Raw genomic sequence first — 25,905 nt, 5'->3', positions numbered from 1 at the left:
AGTCTAACTGGGCTAAGTGGGCCATTTGTTTGATCGAATTTGGCATATATTTCTTCTGGTCTTCAAGGTCAGAGTAACAATTGTGTTTATATATTTTAATGTTCCCAACGAAAAAATAGTAAAAATATATTTGAGGGCCTACGTTGGCATGTTCTAGGAATTTAATTTTCTGGCTTTGCATGGTGACCTGTCTCTGATTTCTGCATAATTTCTTCTGCTTCAAAGTTTAGCAATTTGGGGATCTGTTGGTGGTAGGACCTGTTTAGAACATTTTTAAGCCATGTGGTATTTGACGGACTCCTCGCTGTTTCCAATTGAGCTGCTAAATAAAACTCCTTCACAGGAAGTATTTGTGTAAGAAAGTGCTGGTAGGCAAAGTGAGACCATCCGGAAGTGATTCATCTGACTGGGCTGTTTGTTTAAAATTTGGGACTTGGTTGCGTAGAGACCATATCTTTGAGCAAACTGCGTGAAGTGCCACTTGAATGCAGAGGTTCTGTTCCCTACCTGATCGAATCAGGACTCTGCTGCTTGATTTTTCTTCTAGAGGAGCTCCTGGTATTCTGATTGATCCCTGTGCCTTGACAGTGTGTGAATCAAACATCTTAAACATATAATAAGCGAAAGATCTGGTTAATGTTTTACTTTGAAGAAAAAGTTTACTTGCTTAAGTTTGAATGTTGCTTTTAAAATTTTTTTCTTCTAATTCTGTCAGGAAGAATTACTTTTATTTTTTAATAAGGCATTTTATTACAGAAACCTCAATACTTCAGATACTTTTACAACAGCTAAAAGGAAACTAAAACCCCAAAACCCCAAAACCCAACCCTGCAATTTGCAAGGACGTCATGCTAGAAGATATTTTCTGTCTGCCCCAAGATCATTGTCCTCCTCTGCCTTGTCACTGTCATCCTAGGGACCGTTTATTGAGCACTTACACACGAGGCACCGTGCTAAGCACTTTTATATATGCGTTGTCTGACCAGCTGTTCTTGAAGGCCCATGAGGTGCTTATTCTTCTCTACATTTAACAGAAAAGAAAGCAAAGTTCCGAGCATCTAGTAAGTGGTAGATCCGGATTTCAGGTTTGGCAAGTACTTACCAGGTCAGTCTGCCACTCAGTCCTGCTTCTAAAAATACTGACAGCAACAGTCACTACCGGTAATGAAGCAGAATGATGATGAACTTGATAACAGCACGACTGCATATTTTTCTTTTCATTTTAAAGAGGAGAAAAAATGAATTAGTACCCCTTGTCTGCCGGTCTTGTACCTACCCGTGCAGTCAGTCCTGAGCCCCGCTCTGTGTGACACAGTGATGGCTCTGTCAGCCTCTGTCCGCATGGAAGGGGCAACAGTCAAGTCCACCATTTACGTCAGCTGGCTCCGGGAGATGTTAACCTCGGGGCTGTCTGACGGGCAGCTGCTCTCCGCGCCTGCCTGCTGCTTACTGCAGTCTCCGGCCTGCCACTCTGACTGTATCAGGACACTTCTCCGATGTGTCTCATGTCTTGTTTTGTTTTGATTTGTCTCATATCTTTGTGTCTAGTTGGAGTGTTGGACTCTTACACTTTTTTAATTCAGTGCAGAGCTAAAGATAGTGATGGGCATACAGAAGTAGCTGTTAAGTGTTTGTTGATTGGTAAAAGATTTATTTGTGCTTTGGAGAGAGAGAGTAAACAAAGGGCCTCCTGGCTGGCTCAGTCAGTGGAGCGTGCAACTCTTGATCTCCGGGTTGTGGGTTTGAGCCCCATGTTGGGTATAGAGATGACTTAAAAAATAAAATCTAAAAAAAATAAATAGGATAAACATAAAATCTAAGTTAAGTGATTTTTATAGGTGTCTAGAAACATGATACTGGTCTGTGATAAATGTGTATGTTTAACTTTTCTGACCTAACTCCTGCTCACTAAGACTTTCCCTGGAAGTGGAAATGGATGCAGTAGGGATGATATAGTAAAATACGGGGACTCTGGGGAGGCCAGAGAGTTCCCAGTTGCTTTTCTTTTTCATAACCTGGTATCTGCTTTTGATTCAGCTCAGAAAGGTATTTCTTCTTCCTACTTGCTTATTTTTTAAATAATGACCTCATGCAGACAGGAGTGGCAAATTGGATTGGAAATTGCCTCGGATCGTTTGGCAAGAGCTGTATTTTTTGGTGTTGTGGGTGGAGGACAGTCCTGTCTAAAGGCCTCTATTTCTTCTTTACTCAGAATACCTTCCTGTTGACTCACTGGAAATCATAACGAAAAGCAGAAGGAACATTGGAGAGGCAGCTACCAGCCCAGGGCTTGGCTTCTGTTGGGGCAGAAGTTTGGTGACTGAGAGGATGCTGGCTTTAGGCAAAATTATGAGACTTTTTTAGTGGAAGGAAAATACTATTATTGTGATGGGTATTTCTCCATAAGGTAGAAAATAGCAACCTATTTCTAGGGATCATTAATCGGCCACATAAAAATCAAAATATTTTCCTGAATAGGATTAGTGTTCTTAAAAACTGAAGCAGAAGGAACTGAAGTATAAAAGGAGGGAATGAGGCAAAATTAGAAAAGGAAAAATTGAAAAGAAGGAGGAAAAACCTATGATCATAGTAGAAAAATGATATAAAAATAATTTAAATAGAAAAAGCCTCACAGTATAGCCAATTATTTCATTCAAATAACATATGCAGGGGTGTCTGGGTGGCTCAGTCGGTTGAGCGTCTGCCTTCAGCTCAGGTCATGGTCCCAGGGTCCTGGGATTGAGCCCCACATCGGGCTCCCTGCTCAGCGGGGAGCCTGCTTCTCCCTCTCCCTCTTCCTGCTACTCCCCCTGCTTGTGGGTGCTCTCTCTCTCTCTCTCTCTGTCAAATAAAAACAAAAAAAACAAATAACATAGGCAGATCAGATGACCTTTAGAACAGCTAAAAGAGAACAAAATTTACTTACTACTTACAGGACTATTGTAACAAAATGTTTTTCTGCCTTGAAAACATACTGTTAGGTCATTAGTTTGGACAGTGTTTCTTTTTTTTTTTTTTTAAAGATTTTATTTATTTATTTGACAGAGAAAGACACAGCGAGAGAGGGAACACAAGCAGGGGGAGTGGGAGAGGGAGAAGCAGACTCCCCGCCGAGCAGGGAGCCCGATGCGGGACTCGATCCAGGGACTCCAGGATCATGACCTGAGCCGAAGGCAGTCGCTTAACCAACTGAGCCACCCAGGCGCCCTGGACAGTGTTTCTTAATCATTGATTGAATTGGTAGTGCTAAGCAATGGTTTGACTTTGAGGGTTTTCCTTTGAAAAAACTTGAGAATTCCCACAAAAATATTTTTTAGGCAGATTTTAGTTTTTTATTTTTATTTTTACTTTGTTTTTTTTTTTTTAAAGATTTTATTTATTTATTTGACAGAGAGACGGAGCAGAAGCAGGGGGAGTGGGAGAGGGAGAAACAGGCCCCCCACTAAGCAGGGAGCCCGATGCGGGGCTCAATCCCAGGACCCTGGGATCATGACCTGAGCTGAAGACAGACATTTAACGACTGAGTCACCCAGGAGCCCCAGATTTTAGTTTTTTAACTAAAACTTTTTTCTTAATCATTAAAAAAAAATAGATAATACATGAACCTGATACTTAGAGGCTATGCTAGGGTATACAGTGAAAAAAAAAGTCTGTGTCCCAGCCACCCATTTTTTCCCCGGATGGAACCACTGTTATGAATATGTGTGCTTCAATATTCAGTACATAGAGATACCAGTTACTTTTATTTCCTTGTTTAGAAGTGATAGTGCACTATACATTCTGCTTTGCATCTTGTGGCTTATTCCACGAGAGTACATTAGAGTGCCTCATCTTTGTCTTCACAGTTGCACAGTTCTTCAGTGTATAGATTTAACCTACCAGTGCACATTTCCCCCTAGCTTTGCTATTATAAATAGTGTTGTAGTTAGCAACTTTGTATGTTTGCCGTCTTGCACTTGTGAGTATTCTTGTAGGATAAATTTCTAAAAGTGGAATTTCAGAGTCAAAGGGAATGTGTACATTTAGTTTTGATAAATATTGTCAACTTTCTCTGTGTGGGGGTTGTTCTATCCTCAGTAGAGGAGAGGGCTGCTTTACCCATAATTTTACCAACCTGGAGTATTAATAGTTTTATTGAATATTTGCGAATTTTGTAGGTGAAAATGGTATTTCATTGTAGTTTCATTTTCATATTATCTAAGTTTGAGTGAAGCTGAGCATCTTTTTAAAAATTATTATAATTATTATTATTTTTAGGTAGGCTCCACACCCACTGTGTTAAAACCGTGAGATAAAAGAGTCACGTGCTCTACCAACAGAGCCAGCCAGGCATCCCTGAGCATCTTTATATATATGTTTAAAAACCATTTGTATTTCCTTTTCTGTCAGCTGTTTTAGTAATCTTTTTTTTTTTTTTAAAAGATTTTATTGAGAGAGAGAGAGTGCGAGAGAGTGAGCACAAGTGGGTTGAGGGGCAGAGGGAGAAGTAGACTCTCTGCTGAGCAGGGAGGCTATGGAGGCTCGATCCTGGGATTTAAGGATCATGACCTGAGCCGAAGGCAGATGCTTAACCGACTAAGCCACCCAGGTGCCCCGAGTTACTGGCTTTTCTTACTGATTTGTAAGAGCTCTTTATATATTGAGGGAATTGACTCTTTGGATGCCGTATGTGTAGTAAGTAATCCAGTTTGCCCTTTAACTTTTGACTTTAAGGTTTTAAAAATAATTTAGACTTTTATTATTATTTTTAAAAATAATTTTAGAATTTTAAAACATTTTTTATTTTATAAATGTTTTTTATTTTTAGCTTTTAGGCTTTATGTCATTTTTTAGAGAGTCCTTATTTATACTGATAATATACAATAACATTCCCCTGTGCTTGCTTCTAGTATTTTTACAATGTAAAGACTTTTAACATGTAACCCTTTGATTCATTTTGAATTTATTTTTGGTGTGAGGAGTGAGGTAGAGATCCTGCTTTATTTATTTATTTTCTCTAGATGATGTTTGGATAATAAATACTGATCATCAACTTGGCTCTCTCGTGAAATATGCTCTGGGGTTTGCCATGCCTTCTAGTCTATGAATTGAGATCTTAACTTTTTTTTTTTTTTCTTCAGAACAAGGCAGGTTCAACTGTTGATTTCTGAAACATAAAAAGATCATTTTAGAGAAATTAGCTAGAATTTTCCAGAGTACTTTCAAGCAAGTTGTATTGTGCCGTTAAAAAAGATTAATAGTGTGTAATGAAGTTGGCATTGAGAAAACAGGTTTTAGATTAACAGCGTTGGCATACATACTGTGAAGAGATGAGTCAACTTGCCAAACTACCATAATTTATTCTTTGTGTTAAAGGAGACTACAATTCAGGATTTGAAAACTGTGTGGCTGACTTTCTAGATCACTCTTTTTTGAGGTGTATTCTACTAATGAGTGCTGTGGCATTAAGAAAGAAAGGGTTTAGTGGTCAAATTTCAGAAATTATGGATTAAGCCAAGTTAAACAGATTATTTAACCTGTGGGTTAAATCTTTATCATGGACTGTAAGTTCTGACTCTCCAAGGGAGAAGATCGTGTAAGCAATACTTCTTAAACCTAGTTTACTATCAGACTCTTCTCACAGACCATCTTTCTTAGGACTGGTGTTCCAGAGTTGTGCTTTTTTTTGTTTTTGTTTTTTTATTTTTATTTATTTATTTTTTAAGATTTTTTGTTTTTGTTCTTTTAAAGATTTTTTTTATTATTATTCATTTTAGAAGGAGAGAGAGAGGGAGAGTGTAAGTGGGGCAGGGGGCAGAGGGAGAGCAAGAATCTCAAGCAGATTCCCTGGCTGGATCTCACGATGCAGAGGTCATGACCTGAGCCCAAACCAAGAGTCCGATGCTTAACTGACTGAGCCACCCAGGGACCCCTGTTCCAGAATATATTGGTTTGGGAAATGCTGTTCTTTGCCAGAATAATGGATTTGAGGGACCATTTCAATTAAGAATTTGGGGCATGTTCATGGTCAGTTCTCAACTGTTTCATGTTTTACTTGTAGTTTCTATTCTTCGAGTTCTCATGTTCTTGGCTTAGCTTAAATTAAAGCCATTATTTTAGGTATAATTGCTGAACTGTCATCAGTGATCTTTAAGGCATTAGGCAGAACAGAAGTGTGGTTTTTTTTGTATTTTGTTTTTTTAGGAATGTGGTTTTTAAAAGTGGAGGAGGGCAAATGTACTAATTATTAAAAAGGAAAAGGAGGTACCATAAATTCTAGTCTAGCAAATTAGTCTTGGGCAGAATTCCTAGCATAGTGTCAAATAGATGGCTTATGAGCACTTCATGAGGAAAGAAGTGATGCTTAGGAGTCAACCAGGACTTCCCGAGACAATCCCTTTCACATTAACATCATTTTCTCTTGGACAGGGTCACCAGGTTGGTGAATCAGAGAAACACAGTAATTAGTCTAGGTGTTAGCAAGGCATTTGCAAGTATGTCTCATGAAACCTTAGTGACAGGTTGGATAAATGTGGACTAGCTTGTAAAGTAGTTAAGATTTATAGCCATTTGAATAAACCATATTCAAAAAGAGCTGCTAGATGAGGAGTGACTGCTTAATGGATGTGGGCTTTCTAGTGGTGAAAATTTTCTGGAATTAAATAGTCATGGTGGTTGCACAACATTGTGAATATACTAAAAAAACATTGAATTGCATACTTTAAAATTCAACATAAATGGTGAATTTATGTTATATCAATTTTATCTCAAGAAAGGAGCTGTTAGGTTTTTAAATTCAAAGAAAGCTCTCTAGGGCGTGTTACAGGTAAAACATTTTTATTGGGACTTATCAGTGATGTGTATTGATTGAGTTTGACTTAATTGCTGGAGGGGTGGTTAATACACTGCATGAAAGTTCTGCTTTCAAAATACCTTGGATCTAATGATGAGATTTAATAGTGATAAAATGTGACATCCTACACTGGGGTGTAGTTGCAAATGGGGTATCTAGGTACAGGATAGAGTAGTTGCATTTACGGGAATAGCATTAGTGGGAAAGTTGAACAAAATGAAACAAATCTGTGTTGTTTATCAACTCATTAATAGAAATGTGGTATATGCAAAAGGAAAAGGTGGTTCCATTGTCCTCTGCATTGGTCAGAGGCTACCTGAAGTTGGCCATAATTTAAGAGGGACCTTGACAATAGTCTAGAGCAGGGATGATAGATACTTGGTGGGGTTCTTTTACACCCACAACAGGCACGGCTGATAGATCAGAATCCTTTTCAACAAAGGACCTGAGGAACCCCTCCCAATCAGTGGATGTTGGCCCACTGGTTGAGACATGGTTATTGCTCAAGGACTAGGGCATGTTGAATGAGCCTGACCAGGATGATAAAAGGTCTATAAATTACGATGTATGATGAATCATTGAAACAACCAAGATTATTTAATATGGAGACAAGGTTTCCCTAGAAATGTAGAATCTCAGAAGTGCGATAGTCGTCCAGTATAGGAATTCATTCAACTGTTAACATTTTGCCTACATTATTTTTTTTAAGATTTATTTATTTGAGAGAGAGAGAGAGTGCACATGTGTGCAGAGAGGAGGGGCAGAGGGAGAGGGAGAGAGTCTTAAGCAGACTGCACTGAGTGCAGAGCCTAAAGCAGAGCTCAGTCTCATGACCCTGAGATCACATGACCTGAGCTGAAACCAAGAGTTGGATGCTTAACTGATGGTGCTACCCAGGCACCCCAACATTTTACATACATCATTAAAAAAATCCCTGAAAAATGGAAGAGGGGTTCGATTTATCACGTGTGGTACCAGAGGAACAGAACCAGGCAATGGAAATCTGTTTAATATGAGGAACTTTTTTTAAAAAAGATTTTATTTATTTATTTGAGAGAGCGAGAACAAGCAGAGGGAGTGGCAGGGAGAGGGAGTAGTAGGGTCCCCACTGAGCCGGGAGCCCGATGCGGGGCTCTATCCCAGGACCCTGGGATCATGACCTGAGCCCTAAGGCAGATGCTCAACCAACTGAGCCACCCAGGTGCCCCTAAACGACTTGATAACATTCTATTGCTCTCTCTCTCTCTTTTTTTTTTTTTCTGACATGGCTAAAACAGTGGGGAAAAGCACTTCGTATAAAATAAAACAGGTAGAAAGTATTTCTGGGCTCTGTTCAAGACCCTCTAATAGAACTGCAGAGAAGATGGCGAAAGCTTAACGCAATCCTGTCCTTAGGGGATTTACAGATTAATTGGACAGATAGGGCATCACCATTTCAGAAGTTACTCAGCATCAAAGGCTGAAAGGTTTAACTAATGTCACAAGACAATCTAAGGCTGCCAATGAAATGATGCAGTTAAATGTGTGAGAGTTTAGATGAGGGAAAGATTATTTTATGGCAGAGTTTTGCACGATAAGCTGAATTTAGAAGGGAGAGAAGGCAAAGCATAAATGTACATATTTTTGTGTTCTTTTAGAGTTGAGACTGTCTTTTTCTGCTTCTTGGTATCCAGGAGTACCCCTTCCACAGTGCTTTTCCACAGAGTAGATGCTCAGGAATATTCATTTGAATTGGTGCAAAGCTGTGTGGAGTGTGGGGGTTGGGGTGGTTAAGAGAATTTTAGTATTGTGGGGATAAGAGCTTAGGATAATTTGGTGTGCCTGGGTGGCTCAGTCATTAAGCGTCTGCCTTCGGCTCAGGTCATGGTCCCAGGGTCCTGGGATTGAGCCCCTCATCGGGCTCCCTGCTTGGCGGGAAGCCTGCTTCTCCCTCTCCCACTCCCCCTTCTTGTGTTCCCTCTCTTGCTGTGTCTCTCTGTCAAATAAATAAATAAAATCTTAAAAACAAAAAAAGAGCTTAGGATAATTTTTTTATTATTATTATTATTATTTGGTTATGATTGAGACCTCAGTACTATAGTCCTGAAGCATGAGGAAAAGAACAGTTTGTGTCATTCAGCAGTTACTTACTGAGCACCATGCTTCAAAGATAAATCAGAAAAGGATCCCACCCTTATATACTTAAATAACTATATTAAGAGGTAAAGAGATATATTAAGAGGTAAGGTTTAGAGGAAGTTTGGAGGAAGGAGAGCTTATTTCTAAGGGTAGAGCATAGAAGAGTGCATGGAGGAGGTGACTTTTGAAAGTAACATTTGAATTGTCAGGTGGGTGAGGCCAATCAAAAATTTTACCAACTCTTTATTCTTAGTAGTCCTCTCCATCCCTAGCTTCCCATATTGTGGCTTGATGACCTTTACTCTCTCTACAAACTCTCAATTTCTCTGACCCTAGGGGTGGCTGGATGGCTCAGTCATTGAGTGTCTGCCTTCGACTCCAGTCATGATCCCAGGGTCCTGGGATCATGACCTGAGTTGAAGGCAGATGCTTAACTGACTGAGCCACCAGGCGCCCCAAGACTCTATCTTCTATGTGTGGTTTGGATCCTGTCCCCTCTTGTCTTCTAGGGTCCTTATTCCAGTATTGTTTTCTTAACTATAACTTTTTTTCCTGCTGATTCTTTTCTCTGTGGTACATAAACATCCTCATCCATTCAAGATCTACTCCCTTACTACTAGGCCCTATTCTGATTATTGTCCCATCTTTTTTTTCCTTCAGGAAAAACTTGTCTGTATTCTCCGTGTCCACTTCTTTATCTTAACTCCTGTGGGTGTGATTTGTGTGCCCTCCTTTCCCCCACTGAAATTTCTCTTGCTTGAGTCACTGATGACCTAATTGTTACGTCTGTTGGAAAATTTTCAGTACTTTTTTTTTTATGAGACACACACACACACACACACACACGAGGGGCGGATGGGGAGGGAGAGAAAGCATTGTAAGCTGGCCCCAGTGAGAAGGCCAAAGCAGTCTCCTGACCCTGAGATCATGGACCTGAGCTGAAATCAAGAGTCAGATGCTTAACCGACTGAGCCATCCAGGGGCCCCAGTATGTATCTTTCTTAATCTCGGTGGCATATGACACTCTAGTCTGTTCACTTCATGAAATTTTCTTCCTTTTAACTGGGTAGTTTTTATACTTTTTTAAAAAATTGTATTTATTTGTCAGAGAGAGAGAAAGAGCACAAGCAGGGGGAGCGGCAGGCAGAGGGAGAAGCAGACTCCTCGTGGAGCAGGGAGCCCGATGCGGGCCTCAATCCCAGGACCCTGGGATCGTGACCTGAGCCGAAGGCAGACGCTTCACCAGCTGAGCCACCCAGGCGTCCCAGCTTTTTATACTTTTTGAATTTTGACCTTTGTATATATATTGCCTATCTAAGAAAGTAAATTCAGGTAGCACCTCCTCGAGGGAGCACCTACCCTTACTCCAGGTCTGAGTTAGATGCTCGTCTCTTGTGTTTCCACCCCTCCTCACCACCGTATCTTTTTTAATAGCTTTTCACAATATATTATAAATTCCTTATACTTTTCTCTTCCCTAATACACTGTGAGCCTCAGAGGGCAAGGAGTTTGTCCTTAATGAGTATGACAGCTAACCCCTCCACCTGATCTATTCTCACTAAATACTAGATCTGAAAATTAAATTTTTGACCTATGACTTGTTCTATAGGCTCTCCTTGTTCCTGGGGCTCTAGCAGCTACAGCAGTAGGCTGTGAAGAGTTAGACTTGCTTTTGCAAAGAAATATGTACCTGTCTTCTGCCTTGTAGAGGACTCTCACCTGTTTCTTTTCTCACATGCTGCTCACAGCCAGCAGTAACTGGGCTGCAGCTGCTGAGATTTAATATCACCTAAGTTTAACTCAGTTTGAGGATTTTTTTTTTTTCATTTAAGGTTAAAAGGTCTTTCACGCTTTGTGATAGATGGTAAAGTAGAGATGGAGGGCTTGATGGATCAAACGTCGTAATGTTTCCCTAGGCTCTGCATCGGAAGACTCTGGGAGTGAGCAGTTAATCCTTTTAGCCCAGGGACTTAAAAAAAAAAAAAAAAAAAACCAACTTTGTTGAAGTAATAATTTACATGCCATAAAGTTCTCCTATTTTTTAATGTACAACTTAATGATTTTTAGTAAATTTACCAAAATAGTACAATTGTCACCATAGTGTAGTTTCCATCACCCCAGTAAGAACGGGGACTCTTGAAATATGATAACCATTAGACATTTAATTTTGACACATAGACTTGACACAACTTATCCAGTTCAGCAAAGAGTAAAATTATTTGCTCAGAGATGGGTCTGTGTTAGGTATCAAGAAACACAGAGGTAAAATAAGTTACTTAAGAAGAAGAACAGAGTTTCCCTTCTGTTTCTCACTCATTCTTATAGCTGTTCAGATTGGCTTAATTTATACTCGTTTCTTGTTTTTTTAAATTTTATTTATTTATTTGACAGAGAGAGACACAGCGAGAGAGGGAACACAAGCAGGGGGAGTGGGAGAGGGAGAAGCAGGCTTCCTGCTGAGCAGGGAGCCCGATGTGGGGCTCGAACCCAGGACCCTGGGATCATGACCTGAGCCGAAGGCAGCCGCTTAACGACTGAGCCACCCAGGCGCCCCAAGTTTCTTTTAAAGCAGATACTATCAAGGTTTCTCATGTGCTTGCATGGCTTGGAAAACAAGCCTTTATCATTTCTTGCCTGGATTACTGCTGTTACTTCCTAAGATCTTCCTCGCCCCTGTACCGATCCCTCCTCCTCATCCATACTGCTTGGAGTGATCTCTCAAGTTATATCCGATCATTTCATCCCCCCCCCCCCCCCTTTTTTTAAAGTAGGCTCCATGCCCAGTGTGGAGCCCAGTGCAGGGCTTGAACTCACAACTTGAGCTCAAGACCTGAGCTGAGCTCGAGTCAGATGCTCAACTGACTGAGCCACCCAGCTGCCCCTGATCATTTCATTCCTATTTGAAATCCTTCAGAGGGTCTGCACATTCTCTTCCCTTGGCCTGACATGTTTGCCCCCTGAACACCCCCCACCCCCCTCACCCCACACAGAGTCCTTCAAGACCTAAATGCCATTTTCTCTGAGAAACTATCCCTAATTCCCTTCCTTCTTCAGGTGGTGAGTTCTTTTTTTTTTTTTTAATTTATTTATTAGAGAGAGAGAGAGTGAGAGAGAGAGCACAAAAGGGGGAAGGGTTAGAGGGAGAAGCAGACTCCCCGCCGAGCAGGGAGCCCGATGTGGGACTCGATCCCGGGACTCCGGGATCATGACCTGAGTCGAAGGCAGTCGCTTAACCAACTGAGCCACCCAGGCGCCCTGGGTGGTGAGTTCTTAATTGAATACTCTGCATTCATTTCTCTCTTTTTTTTTAACCAACTGGATTGAAATTACTAGGCTGTTTCCAGTGCCTGGATGGTGCTTAGATGTGTTAGTGTTTTAGTAGAATCCTAATTGCCAGGAAAGACTGCCCAGCTTGCGAGGTTTTCGGCAGCGAGTAACCCTGGCATGTGGGGGCATTTGCTGTGCAAGCTGGGTGTGGTAACCGGAGGAGCAGCTCCTGGAGGAACTGAATCTCGATGGTTTGGAGTAGTCAGTTCCGGCATTGGTATGTTCCCCTCTGTATTGCACTGAGCTGGGAAACCACTGAAGTCACGTGCTTGGCAGAACTCGTTCAACTCGTTTCCTCCTCACAGATCCCTAATTCACATTCCCACCCTGATTCTTTTCTCCCAATGCATGCTCGAGGTCTGGGCTTGTTTCAGCGCTTACTGCGCTAAGAGTTCTCTGAATATTGATTTCTTTGTCTTGCTGTCTAGTGGAATGGGTAGGGCCAAGCATATAAGTCCCTTTGACAAATGCTATTGGTAAGACAAGGTAGGCAGGTATTAGGCAGGCTCCTGGGTGTCAGGCTCTACAAGGAGGTTTATTCCTGGGATCTAGCTCTTTGATGCACGTACTCCTGTGTATGTAACGCGGGTACACAGTGCCCATTATTTAGAGCCTGTTGGTGTATGTTTGCATACAGTATCTCATTTGATCCTCCTAACAGTCTTACCGTGTTTGAGGACAGGAAACTGAAGTTCAGAGAGGTTAGTTAGATAAGTTGTCATTCTTATTTCCTTCCCTCATTACTCAGGGAAGAAGTGGGTCTGTTCCTCTCCATAGCTAGTGCCCCCTGTGTTCTTTAGAATGTTGCCTTCTTCCTTGGCTCTTTATTTCTTGTCTCTTCAGTCCCCTCAGCACTTGTTGCTTTCTTGCAGCCTGCAATTAAGTGCCTCTTCCTGAGTCATAAAAAGAGAGAGGTGCCTTCCCAGGACATGCCACCACCTCAGACCAACCCTTACTCCATTCCTCCAATTTCTCTTCCCTTCTTAAACTTCCTGAAAAGGAAGTCTACTTTGGCTGTTTCTAGTTCCCCACTTCTACTTGCTTTTCTAGTTGTATCTCCCTCCCCCTGCTCACCACTCCACTAAGATCCCCCTTATGGGGGGTCACAGATGGCCTTCTTCCATGTTTGCTGCATCCTTTTCCCTTTGCCATCCACCTCTCTGCAGCATCGAAGTTGGTGACCTCTCCCAGCTTCCTGAAAAGTTTTCCTTCCTTGCTTGCCATCATGTGATTCTCTCATGGCTCTCATTTTACCATAGTCGTCACTATTCTTTGTAATACGCAGCACTTAAGTGTTGGTGTTCTCTGAGGCACAGTCTTGACCATTTTTTTAAGTTATTTATTTATTTTTATAAGTCACCTCTGCACACAGTGTGGGGCTCGAACTCATGACCCCGAGATCAAGAGTCACATGCCCCTTCGGCTGAGCTGGCCGGGCGCCCCTTGGCCGTATTTTATTTTGCTCTACCGTCTGTTTCTCTGGTGAGCTCACCCACCCCCATGGTGCCACTTTTCACACCTGGGTCTCCAGCCGGGTCTGTCTCCTGAGTTTTCCAGACTTGTGTTTCCACTGCCTACAGGGTGTCACCACCTGATGTCCCGTTCGTGTTTCAAGCTGCACACGGTTCCGGCATGAATTTGTCTTCTGTCCTGCTTCTTCTGGTGGCCCCCGCCTTGTTGACTGGCATCCTCTTTCATTTAGTCATCCGGGCCACAGGTCACCACATCATCTTTTAAAATAAAGCAACATTTTGCCTTTTATAGAAGTTTCTGAAAGTTTACTAAACATGGTACATGTTGCCAGATTTTCTTCTGGAACAGTGTGAGAACGTGGGGTTTCCCCACGTATTGGACAATAGTAAGTTGCTCTTGTTCCTTTTTATCTTTGCCAGTCTGGTAGTCAAATAATGGTGTTACTGTTACTTTAATTTGCCTTTCTTTGATTAGTAGTGAGATTAAGAGTTTTTCCTATAAATATGGCCCTTTACTTTTGTGAGTTGCCTGTTTATGTTTCTAGATTTTTCTAGGGAAATACCTGTCATTTTTTTTATTTCAAGCATTTAAAATGTATGTCTACATATAAAGATTAGGAGATTATTAATTTCTTGTTATGTGTTGCAAATTTTCCCTCTAGTTTATCTTTTCTCTAAAGTATTTTAATTGTCCTGTGGAAGTATAACTGCTTTTTATGTAGCCAATTTTTTTCCTTTTTTTTTTTTTTTTTTTGTAGAGCCCAGCACAGGGCCACAGGGTTTAAACTCAGGACCCTGAGCTGAGATCCACAGTCCGTCCCTTAACTGACTTAGCCACCCAGGCGCCCCTCCCTCTTTCTTTATATCTGCTGCCATAATTTTGTTTGAAGAGGCTTTTCCCATTTCAGGATTTTACAACCATTCATCTGTATTTTTTCCTCCTTTTATCTTACTCTTCAAAATCTCTAATCCATTTTTTAAATTTAAATTAAAAAATATTTTTAAAGATTTTTTATTTATTTGAGATAGAGCGAGAGTGAGAGAGAGAGAACACAAGCAGGGGGGGCGGCAGGCAGAGGGAGAAGCAGGCTGCCCGCTGAGCAGGGAGCCCGATGCAGGGCTCAATCCCAGGACCCTGGGATCATGACCTGAGCTGAAGGCAGACGCTCAACCAACTGAGCCACCCAGGCGCCCCCCAATTTTTTTTTTAAGTAAACTCTTCCCCCAATGTGGGGCTTGAACACACGACTCTGAGATCAAGAGTTGCGTACTCCACTGACCGAGCCAGCCAGGCTCCCCTCTGATCCATTTGATGTTCAATGTCAGTAGCAAGATGTGAAGTCAGGAGCTAACTTTGCCTCCCCGCCCCCCCCCTTTTTTCCCAGTTGTCTGTAAAGCCTTGTCTCCCCCTTCTAGCCCTTAATGCCAGCTGTCTAACCAACTGTCAAGTAGGGTCAGTTTTTCCCTTGTAATTAGGGAATTAGCTAGGATCATGACCTGAGCTGAAGGCAGACGCTTAACCATCTGAGCCACCCAGGTGCCCCTTCCCTTGTAATTACTCATCAGTTTTCTTTCTCTTCCCACCATTGCCCTAGTCAAAGACCTTACTGGATTCCTCTGACCAACCCACTCTTCTGTTCAAAAACTTCGGTGGTTCCCACTGCCTGAGAATTAAAATTCTAATGCTCCAGATACATCTCTACCTACTCTCTACTGCAGTAACTCATCATCCCCCAAATACACCATTTGTTGTCATGCCTTTTTTTTTTTTTAAGTAATTTCTACACCCAGCAGGGGGCTTGAACTTTCAACCCTGAGATCAAGAGTCATATTCTCTACCAACTGAGCCAGCCAGGCGCTCCTGTTTTTGTGCCTTTTTGCCCTTCATTTATGCTTTATCTCAAATCTCTCCTTTTCCCATTTTTTCACCTCTTCAAATACAGTTTATCTTATAAAGCCTAGTTCACGTATCATCCCGTGTTGTAGCTAGTTGTTTAAGCATCTCTGTTCCCAGGGGGTGATCTCCTTGAAGGTGGGAACAGGCATTTAGCACATTTCATGCTGCTGATAACTGTTGCATGGTGTAGTCCATTAGAAATGTGTCCTGGGGCACCCGGGTGGCTCAGTCGGTTAAGTGGCAGACAGGATCTTGATCTGGGCTCAGGTCATGATCTCAGGGTCCTAGGATCCAGCCCTGCATTGGGCTCTGAGCTCACCTGGGAGTCTGCTTGATTCTCTCTCTCCCTCTCGCTCTGCCCCCACCACGCTCTTTCTCTGTCTCTAAAATAAATAAATCTTAGGGGCACCTGGGTGGCTCAGTCAGTTAAGCATCTGCATTTGGCTCAGGTCATGATTCCAGGGTCCTGGGATCGAGCCCCCTGTTACGCTCTCTGCTCAGTGGAGAGCCTACCTCTCCCTCTCCCTCTCCCTCTGCCTGCCCCTCCCCCTGCTTGTGCTCTCTCTCTCTGTCAAATAAATAAATAAAATCTTAAAAAAAATAAAAAATAGGGCGCCTGGGTGGCTCAGTTGGTTAAGCGACTGCCTTCGGTTCAGGTCATGATCCTGGAGTCCCGGGATCGAGTCCCGCATCGGGCTCCCTGCTCGGCAGGGAGTCTGCTTCTCCCTCTGACCCTCCTCCCTCTCATGCTCTCTGTATCTCATTCTCTCTGTCTCAAATAAATAAAATCTTTAAAAAAAATAAAATAAAATAAAATAAACAAATCTTAAAAAAAAAAACGAGAGAGAGAGAAATGTGTCCTGAATGGATGTGTAGCTGTCAGAGTGGATAGGTTCAACTTTTTTGAAAGTTGATTTAAGGGGCGCATGGGTGGCTCAGTCATTGAGCGTCTGCCTTCGGCTCAGGTCATGATCCCAGGGCCCTGGGATCGAGCCCCACATTGGGATCCCTGCTCTGCGGGAAGCCTGCTTCTGCCTCTCCCACTCCCCCTGCTTGTGTTCCCTCTCTCTGTGTCTCTGTCAAATACATAAATAAAATCTTTAAAAAAAAAAGTTGATTTAAGGGGCGTGTGGGTGGCTCAGTCGGTTAATTATCTGCCTTCCACTCAGGTCATGATCCTGGGGTCCTGGAATTAAGCCCCAGGTCTCCTGGAATTAAGCCCTGGGTCAGGCTCCCTGCTCAGTGGGGAACCTGCTTCTCCCTCTCCTCCCCACTTATGCTCTCTCGCTATCTCTCTCTAAATAAATAAAATCTTTAAAAAAAGAGATGATTTAAAATATGTGTAAAACAAAGCTCCATAGAAATAGGCTAAATGTGAGAGGTAGATAAGAATTATTTATAAGAATTGTGATGTAGTTATATTAAAAACAGACTTTTATATGAGCACTCATTTTCCGCACTAATTGTGTCAATGTCACCAGTGTTCAGTGTGCTTCTCTCTTGGTGCTTGATACAGGAAAGTCTGTTGGTGAGGTTGTGTACTGTGGTGCAGGGTGCTTCAGGAAGCACAGCTTCAGAACTTGAGGTTTTGTTAGTGTTCAGAGGTGGTAGCTATTACGGTTATTGAAGGAGGCAGTAGGTTATAACAACAGAGTTTGGGTTTTAGAATCACACCAACTTGGGTTCAAGTGTGAGCTCAGCCACTTATCCGCTGGGTAATCTTGGATGGGTCACTTTTGGGAGCCCATGGTTTCCTTATCCCTAAAATAAAAAACAGTGATACCACTTAATGAGGTTTTTGCAAGGATGAAGTGAGATAGTGCATTCAAAGTATTTAGCTTTGTATCAGCCAGGTGGTGTTAGATTCTTTTTTCATGTTATTTATATTGAAAACGAGCCATTTATTTTTATTTTATTTTTTTAAGAGGGAGAGAGAGATGGGGGAGGGGCAGAGGGAGAGAGCCAGTGCAGGATTCCATCCCAGGACCCTGGGATCATGACCTGGGCTGAAGGCAGACGCTTAACCATCTGAGCCACCCAGGTGCCCCAGACCTTATCCTCTTACAGCTGAAAATTTGTACCCTTTTGCCAACCTCTCCCTATTTCCTTTACCCCTTACCCCATGGCAACTACTTTTCGACTGTTTCTATGAGGTTTTTTTTTTTTTAGATTTTATATATAAGCAGTTATATATACGCATTATACCCAGTATAATGCCCACGGGTTCATCTCTGTTGTCACAAATGGCAAGATTTCCTTCTTTCTCATGGCTGAATGATAGGCCAGTGTGTGTGCATTTGTGTGTGTGTGTGTCACATCTTCTGTATCCATTCATCTGTGGATGGGCGCTTCTCTTGTTTCCTTGTCTTGACTATTGTGAATAATGCTGCAGTGAACATGGGAGTGCAGATATCTCTTTGACAGCCTGCTTTCATTTCCTTTGACTGTACACCCAGAATTGGGATTGTTGGATCATATGCAGTCCTATTTTTAATTTTTTAAGGAGCCTCCACATTTCTCCTTCCTGGCTGCACCAGTTTACACTCCCACCAGTAGTTACACGGGTTCTCTTTTCTCCACATCTTTCCCAACCCTTGTTGTCTCTTGCCCTTTTGATGGCTGTTCTAATAAGTGTGAGGCGATGTCTCATTGAGGTTTTGATTTGCATTTCCCTGACGCTTAGCACCTTTTGTGTGTCTTCTTTGGAAAAATGTCTATTCAGTTCCTCTGCCCATTTGTAAATTGGATTGTTTGGTTTTGTTGCTGTTGAGTTGTATGAATTCTTTATATATTTTGGATATTAACCTTTTATCAGATACGTGATTTGCAGATACTTTCTTCCATTTCACAGGTTGCCTTTTCCTTTTGTTGATGCTTTCCTTTGCCCATGCAGAAGCTTTTTAGTTTGGTATAGTCCCACTTCTGTTTATTTTTGCTTTTGATGCCTTTGCTTTTGTTATCAAATCCAAAAATATCATTGCCAAAACTGATGTTAAGGAGCTTACTTCCAATATTTTCTTCCAGGAGTGTCTGGTTTCAGGTCTTACCTTCGAGTGTAATCCATTTTGAATTGATTTTTGTGAATGGTGTAAGGTAGGGATCTGTGCATAGATTTATTTAAAAATGTATTTATAAAGCAAGGGGCACCTGGCTGGCTCATTTGGTAGAGCATGTGACTTGATCTCGGGGTTGTAAGTTTCAGCCCCACATTGGTTGTAAAGCTTACCTAGAAATAAAATCTTTTTTTTTTTTTTAAAGATTTTATTTATTTATTTGAGAGAGAGAGTGAGAGAGAGAAAGAGCACAAGAGGGGGGAGCGGGAGAGGGAGAAGCAGACTCCCTGCTGAGCAGGGAGCCCGATGCGGGACTCGATCCCGGGACTCCAGGATCATGACCTGAGCCGAAGGCAGTCGCTTAACCAACTGAGCCACCCAGGCGCCCCTAGAAATAAAATCTTTAAAAAAATGTATTTATAAAGCTAAATTAAATGCTTACGTTTTATAAGGAAGCTTTGTGTCTGAGTTGAAAATCAGTGTGGACTTAAAGTTAAACTAAAATACTTAAAACCCTCTTTTGTGGACAGAATGTGGAGAGATACTAGACTTTTTCCTGTATGGGATATCTCACACTTTGCCCTGTTTATTCCGCCCTGTGGGGCTCAGCCCTGTTAGGTTTTTGGAGTGACATGGTAAGAGCAACAGTGGTCTAGTGAAGAGGATTCTTAAATGGGAATCAGGGTCTTGTTATTCTGCCTTTGCCACTAACTAGTAGTTGACCTTGGATAGATAGACCTTATACTTGTAAAATGAGGGAGTTGTACAAGTAGGTATAGCCTTTGGGTAAGCTTTTGAACAATAAAAAAAGTTTCTTTAATGTTTAATTTTTTTATTTGGAGTTAGACTTCTAAGGTCCTTTCCTTAGGAATTAATTCTAAAGACATGCACAGAGATGTTCCTTGCGGTGTTGTTTAATAGTTGAAACTATTTGGAAGTGACCTGAGTCCAACATAGGTGACCAGTTAAGCACTTGGTAGGATTTTTGTGTAACTTAGTCTTCAGAAATTATATAATAACATGGAAAATATTCATAAAATATTGAGAAGTGTCTAATAATTTTCTCTAATGTATACATATTATTATTAAAAAAAAAAAACAAAAACAAAGAGATTTGCCCTAGAAGTGCTTTAAGTTCCTGGCTATCATCTTGTGATTCTATGGTTTAGTGTCAGAGGGGGAAATCTCAGATGGGCTGTAGAGGACAGAAAGGAGGGTTTGTTGTATCTTCTTGGGATTATAGTAGAATCTAGACTTCTGCTAATATTAAAAAATTAGAGTAACATAGCACCCTACTTAGTACTCTTAATTTTTCAAAGCAATTTGGTCCTGATTTAACTTACTTTATTTTTTTTTAACTTATTCTTAGAAACGAACCAGGTGATACTCTGCTGTGAGACAGAGGTCACCACCCCGTGTGTGGTAATTTGGAGGGCAGCTTTGGGTTTGGGGCAGCTGAAAGACACTTCTATTTATTTATTTATTCTAGCTCTCCCTTACCCCTTTTCATCAGATCACAATTGGCTCTTCTTCTTCTGGCCTGACATTTCTGTGATGTGCAAGGTATTCTATTCCACTATACAAAACTTCTAAGTCTAGCTGTTAATCAGGACTGTTTTACAGCAGTTTGCCTAGAGAAGGCGCAGATAAAGGCTTGTGGGAGATGTCACCCTGTGGTCCTTCCTTTTACTTTGATTTTGATGTAATGATCTCAGAGGAGAACCGAAATGCGTTTGGTAACTAGCTCTGATTCAAGGCAAAAGCACGCACTGTGCTGTTTATCCATAGTCTTCCCTATATGTTTACCTTGTTTTGAGGAGAAAATAAAATAATTTTTTCCTCATTACATGGTAAAGGGCTGTTTTGGGCTTAGACTGCAGTTGCTCTAGGTTTGTTTCTGTTAATGAGAACACAAGTTAGACTGTCCCCTGAGAGCTGGGGTTTTCAGCAGCTGTTTGCCATATCCTTTTTAGCAATAAAATATTGGAGGGCTGATTATAGAAGATGTATCCTTGGACTACAACTGTTTTCCATACCAATGACCTACATTCTTTTCCACATTGCCCTTCTGGTCTTTGGGCTCTTGCAGAGGTTTGGATTTTGTAGCTCTTACCAGTTGGTTTCTAATTTAACTACTATGGCAACTCTTCTGGAAAACTCATTTGTTGTCCCCCTGCCCCGCCGTGATCATTTAAGTTCTATGACCTGGAAGAAAAGCCAGAGGTAAAAACTTGTATCATCGGGTATAGGGAACAATCAGAAAATTCTCTGGCCCATGCATACACCCAGCCAGTATTTATTTAAATACATACTATGACTATTTATAGAACTTGAGAGACACAGGGAAATTGTTCCTTTTCCTTATACTATGTTGTAAAAATTCTGAGCAGTAATCTCAGTTTGGGAAGTTAGAATTAATACAAGAAAATCTATTCTGAATTATAAAAGTAACAATTTCTAGAAATATCATAAATCTAAGGTCTGCTGTATATCCTTCAAGCAATTTATTAATACAAGAATTACATAAAAATGCATACGGGGCGCCTGGGTGGCTCATTCAGTTAAGCATCTGCTTTCAGCTCAGGTCATGATCATGGGGTCCAGGGATTGAGCCCCGCATCAGGCTCTCTGCTCAGCGGGGAGTCTGCTCCGTCCCCCCCCCACCCCTCTTGCTCTCTCTCAAATTAAAAAGCAAAATCTAAAAAAAAAAAAAAAATCGCCTTAAATGATTTTTAGTTACCTGCATTTCTATTGGTAGAAAATATATGCAGATGTGTGTTGTTTTATCTTGGGCCTCTGTTCTGGGGAAAATACAGTTTTCTTTTCCCCTTTACAACCTCCTCCCCCACCTCTGAAAAACACCCATTCATTCTTACTGCTTCCATTGGCATTTCCTTCCCTATTTTAGCTGAGATAATTGACTATTCATGTAATCCCCGAACAGCCTTAAAATCTGAACCTAGAAATTCTCTGTGGATTCTGAAACTGGAAGAGAAAATACATTTAAATTTTTGAACAGTTGAAGTGCTGGCTTCAGCTACACATGGCTTTCCTTAGGGGTTCTCTGCAGGAGTGACTTAGGGTTAGGGCCTGAGGTTTCTGGGCAGGTGGGGTGGGGAGCCAGCTGGTTCTGCTGCCGCAGGGGAGGAAAGCAGGGTAGAGAAGAAGGTGGCCTTGATGCTCGGGAGTTTTCCTAAGTTCCCCACTTCTGAGATCTGACTGGGTCAGGGCAAGGATGTGTGTGAAATTGGATCTTAAAAGAGCGTCGCTTATGTGGAACTTAAACTCCTGCAAGGAGAATAGAAATGAGGCTCAAAATCTCTTAAGGAGGGGATCTGACCTTCCCTCTCTCCTCCTGTCCTCTCCGCTTTTGTGCAGGTGGATGGAAGCATGCCTCGGGGAAGACCTGCCTCCCACCACAGAGCTGGAGGAGGGGCTGAGGAATGGGGTGTACCTCGCCAAACTGGGAAACTTCTTCTCGCCTAAAGTGGTGTCCTTGAAGAAAATTTACGATCGAGAGCAGACCAGATACAAGGTGAGGCCTTCCCTGCTTGGGGCTTAAATTTCCATAAACTTAAAAGAGAAAGTTAGTGGACTTTATCCCGTACCAGAGTTATTGAGAAATATGTATGAGTGTGTTTGTTCATCAAAATGAAACACCTGGCAGAGTGGAGAAGGTATAGTAGTAAAAGGTGGTGTCTGTGTTTCTGATACAATTCCTGTGATGGTGTATGTCTAGAAATCTTCATGGTCCTTAATGATTTTGTTTTATTTCTTAGAAGGTAGAGGAAGTAACTAGGGGGAAATTACAAGTTTAATTTTAACCAAGCACTGAGATCCGTTGGCAAATTGAAAGCAATAGCAATGCAACTTTAGGGGAAGAAAAGGTCCCTCTGTGATATTAAAATTCGAGGTAAATTGGGAAAGCAATCCAATTTCAGGAAATTGAGGTAAGTGAGAGGCTTTGATTCTTGTGGCCCAGGGCCCTGAAAAAGAAAAATGAAGTTGGGATGTTGACAAGGACCAAAATCTGTTGCGGGGGAGCTTTCCTATGAGCAGCTATTTGGAAAAGGATGAGCGTAAAAGATAGTGGAAGCTTGTAAAACCAAGAGTAGATGTGAGCGGGTTGACTATAGGAGTTGGGCCAGAACTTGGAATGAGCTAAGGATAAAGACAGCATCAAAAGAGGTTTTTATGTTTTATGTTTATATTCAAAGGACAACCAGGAAGATGTAGGTCCTCAACCAAAATGAACATCCCAAAGAGAAACTTTCTTTTCTTTCTTTTTTAATTTTTTTTTTTAAAGATTTTATTTATTTGACAGAGAGAGACACAGCAAGAGAGGGAACACAAGCAGGGGGAGTGGGAGCGGGAGAAGCAGGCCTCCCGCTGAGCAGGGAGCCCGATGCGGGGCTCGATCCCAGGACCCTGGGATCATGACCTGAGCCGAAGACAGACGCTTAACGACTGAGCCACCCAGGCGCCCCGTGTCAGTTTGTATTTTCTACATGCCAGTTACCACCCTGAGTGCTTTACGTACATCTTCCCATTTCATCTTTACAACACACAGGTAGAGTAGGTGTTAGAGAGGACGAAGCTCAAAGAGGTGAAGCGACTTGCTCAGTGTCACCAGTAGATGGCCAAGCCAGGGATTGAATCCAGGATAATTGAATTCCAAAGATCGTGTTCTGTAGAGCATATTATACAGGAAGATTCTCCAGATGGTTCTCAAGTGAAGGGAGCTGAGATGTGGATTTGGCTTTTTAGAATTGGAATGTGAACATAATGCTATAGACCTTCAATTTAAGGGGACCTTGCAAAGTCTTGTAAGGAAACTTGTGCAAAGAGAGTCTTTATTTGGTATTCACTGCAGTATTGCCGACAGCGCCTAATTGTCTCTTACTTGTTCTAGGCAACTGGCCTGCACTTCAGACATACTGATAACGTGATTCAGTGGTTGAATGCCATGGATGAGATTGGATTGCCTAAGGTAACCTACGTGGTCCTCAGAGTTCCGGCTTAGATTCGGCTATTAGTTCTCATTCTGCCTGTAGAATTATTCTCAATTGAATCTTTGATGATTTTCTTTCTTTTTTTTTTTTAAGTACTAAAGGATCTCTTTCTTCTGTTTGTTTTAGGGAATAGTTTTGTTCTTTCTCTTTTTCCCTGCTTCACCTCACCCTAGAGAAATTCCCTATGATGTCATTGACTTTTACTACATCAAATGGTAGACTTACATTAAAAATCACATGCAGTGAAACCCACCTTTTTAAAGTATACAAGTCAGTGTTTTTATTTTATTTATTCACAAAGTTGTTACATTAAAATTTGACTTTAGGAAATATTTTAAAAGTGTCATTTTCCAGCTGCAGAATACTCCTATCTGTAAGAGAGCATGATGGGCTATTATTTTATGTTTCAAATTGTAGAGGCAATATGATGGCAATTACTTCTCATGTCTTGTTTTGGTGACAGCTGTATTCTCTGTTTTTTAAAATGTCTTTCTTGAGGTACAATTGGTATGCAGAACCTGCATGAGTATTTGGAGTGAGTGTGTATCCTCCAGTGTTCTGCTCAGGAGTTTATTTTATTTAGTGCCACTCTTAGTGAAATTGCCATCTCCAGTCTCCGCAACCGCGCCCCTCCCCCCCCCCCGCCCCCGGGTCCTATCCTGAACCCTCAAGGCCTTCCTATATTGTCAACTCCTAGAGGCATGGACATCTTGTTTGTTTTCCATATCCTTTGACTTGAGAATTCTACTTGTAGGAATTTATCCCACCCCCCATATCAGACAAGCCCGAAAATTTCAGCATTGCTTCGAATAGAAGAAATTGATGGCAACCACATGTTCCTTCAGTGGGGGCATTAACTGTGCTGCAGCCAGGCGGACACTAGTAAGCCATTAGAAAGGGGGACACGAATCTGTATTGACAAATGCAGTTGTCTGGGAGGGGTGAGGTGGGGGGAAAATCCAAACAGGCTAAGGTTATAAGAGTTTGTGCTCTGGCTAAGGTGAGATCGCTATTTGTACGTGAAAGTGAGTATTCTTGGGAAAAGTCTGTAAGGAGATAGTAGTTTTCATTTCTGTGTGATTGGATTAAGGGGCAGTTTTTATTTTCTTTATAACTTCCTGTAGAGTCTGAATTTTTGTAACCAAAGAAAGATTGAAAAAAGTGAGTTGGGGAGGATCAGAAAATGGCTAGAATCACTGGGAGGTGAACATTTGGTATTTAGCATAAGTGCCGAGCTCAGTTTTGCAGATCTGTGTTTTGAATTGAGTTAAATCCAGAGCCAAGTCTTTGCAGAAGACTAGCCTTTGTCCTCTTTTTTTCAGAGCAAAGTGCTGAAGCTCTCTTCCTCACACTGGTAGGTTTGAGAATTAGGCCCACACATGTCAGGAAATGCAGTGTGTCAAGTTCTTACACCTACTTAGCCTTTCTGTGCACCTGTATCTTCTTGTACCTGTTCCTTACGTATGCCTGATGGGCAATGATGATTTAACCTCTTTTAAATGGTACTAAGAGCTTTGTTAATATGTGCTATTACTAGTAGTATTGTTACTTCAAAATGCTTTTTTAATGATTTAATTTTACTACTTTTCTTGTTTACTAATGGTAGTATATTATCCTGGACCACAACTGCAACAAACATAGACTTCCCTAAAGGCTTTCAGGGACAATAGGGCTATCATGGTTATCAGCCTTGAAATGTCTACCCTACATGATTTAGGTCCAGAAGACTTGAGTAATGTGGACTAAAGATACTTAGCCTAAAAATTGTTGCCCATAATATAACGTAGGATATGTAATTGACCATACATATATAGTGTTCACAGGGATGTCTTCCCTAATATTTTAATATGGTACATATAGGCTAATTATAGAAACTTAATGTTGTAAGTTTTTGGTTCTTCTCCCTTTTGTCTTTTTATTATAATCGGTCCTGTTGGCCACCTCTTCCAGGAAATATTTTGTGATTTTTTTTTTTTTTTTTAAAGATTTTATTTATTTATTTGACAGAGAGAGAGACACAGCGAGAGAGGGAACACAAGCAGGGGGAGTGGGAGAGGGAGAAGCAGGCTTCCCGCAGAGCAGGGAGCCCGATGCGGGGCTCGATCCCAGGACCCCGGGATCATGACCTGAGCTGAAGGCAGACACTAAACGGCTGAGCCACCCAGGCACCCCTAAGATTTTATTTATTTATTTT

At 41.5% G+C, this 25,905-nt stretch overlaps 1 protein-coding gene across 1 annotated transcript in view; it reads left to right on the top strand.

Annotated features, from left to right (window-relative positions):
- The window catches only part of IQGAP1 (IQ motif containing GTPase activating protein 1), a 103,102-nt gene that overhangs the window by 10,133 nt on the left and 67,064 nt on the right, over positions 1–25,905 (top strand). Inside the window, exons 3-4 of the mRNA XM_021680679.1 lie at positions 22,078–22,234; positions 23,612–23,689. Coding sequence (XP_021536354.1) covers positions 22,078–22,234; positions 23,612–23,689 — 235 coding nt within the window. The remainder of the gene's footprint in view (positions 1–22,077; positions 22,235–23,611; positions 23,690–25,905) is intronic.

The sequence above is a fragment of the Neomonachus schauinslandi genome, chromosome 9, assembly GCF_002201575.2.
Source record: "Neomonachus schauinslandi chromosome 9, ASM220157v2, whole genome shotgun sequence".
NCBI lineage: Eukaryota > Metazoa > Chordata > Mammalia > Carnivora > Phocidae > Neomonachus > Neomonachus schauinslandi.
The sequence above is the reverse complement of the archived record's forward strand: the minus strand, read 5'-3'. Positions and strand labels throughout refer to the sequence as shown.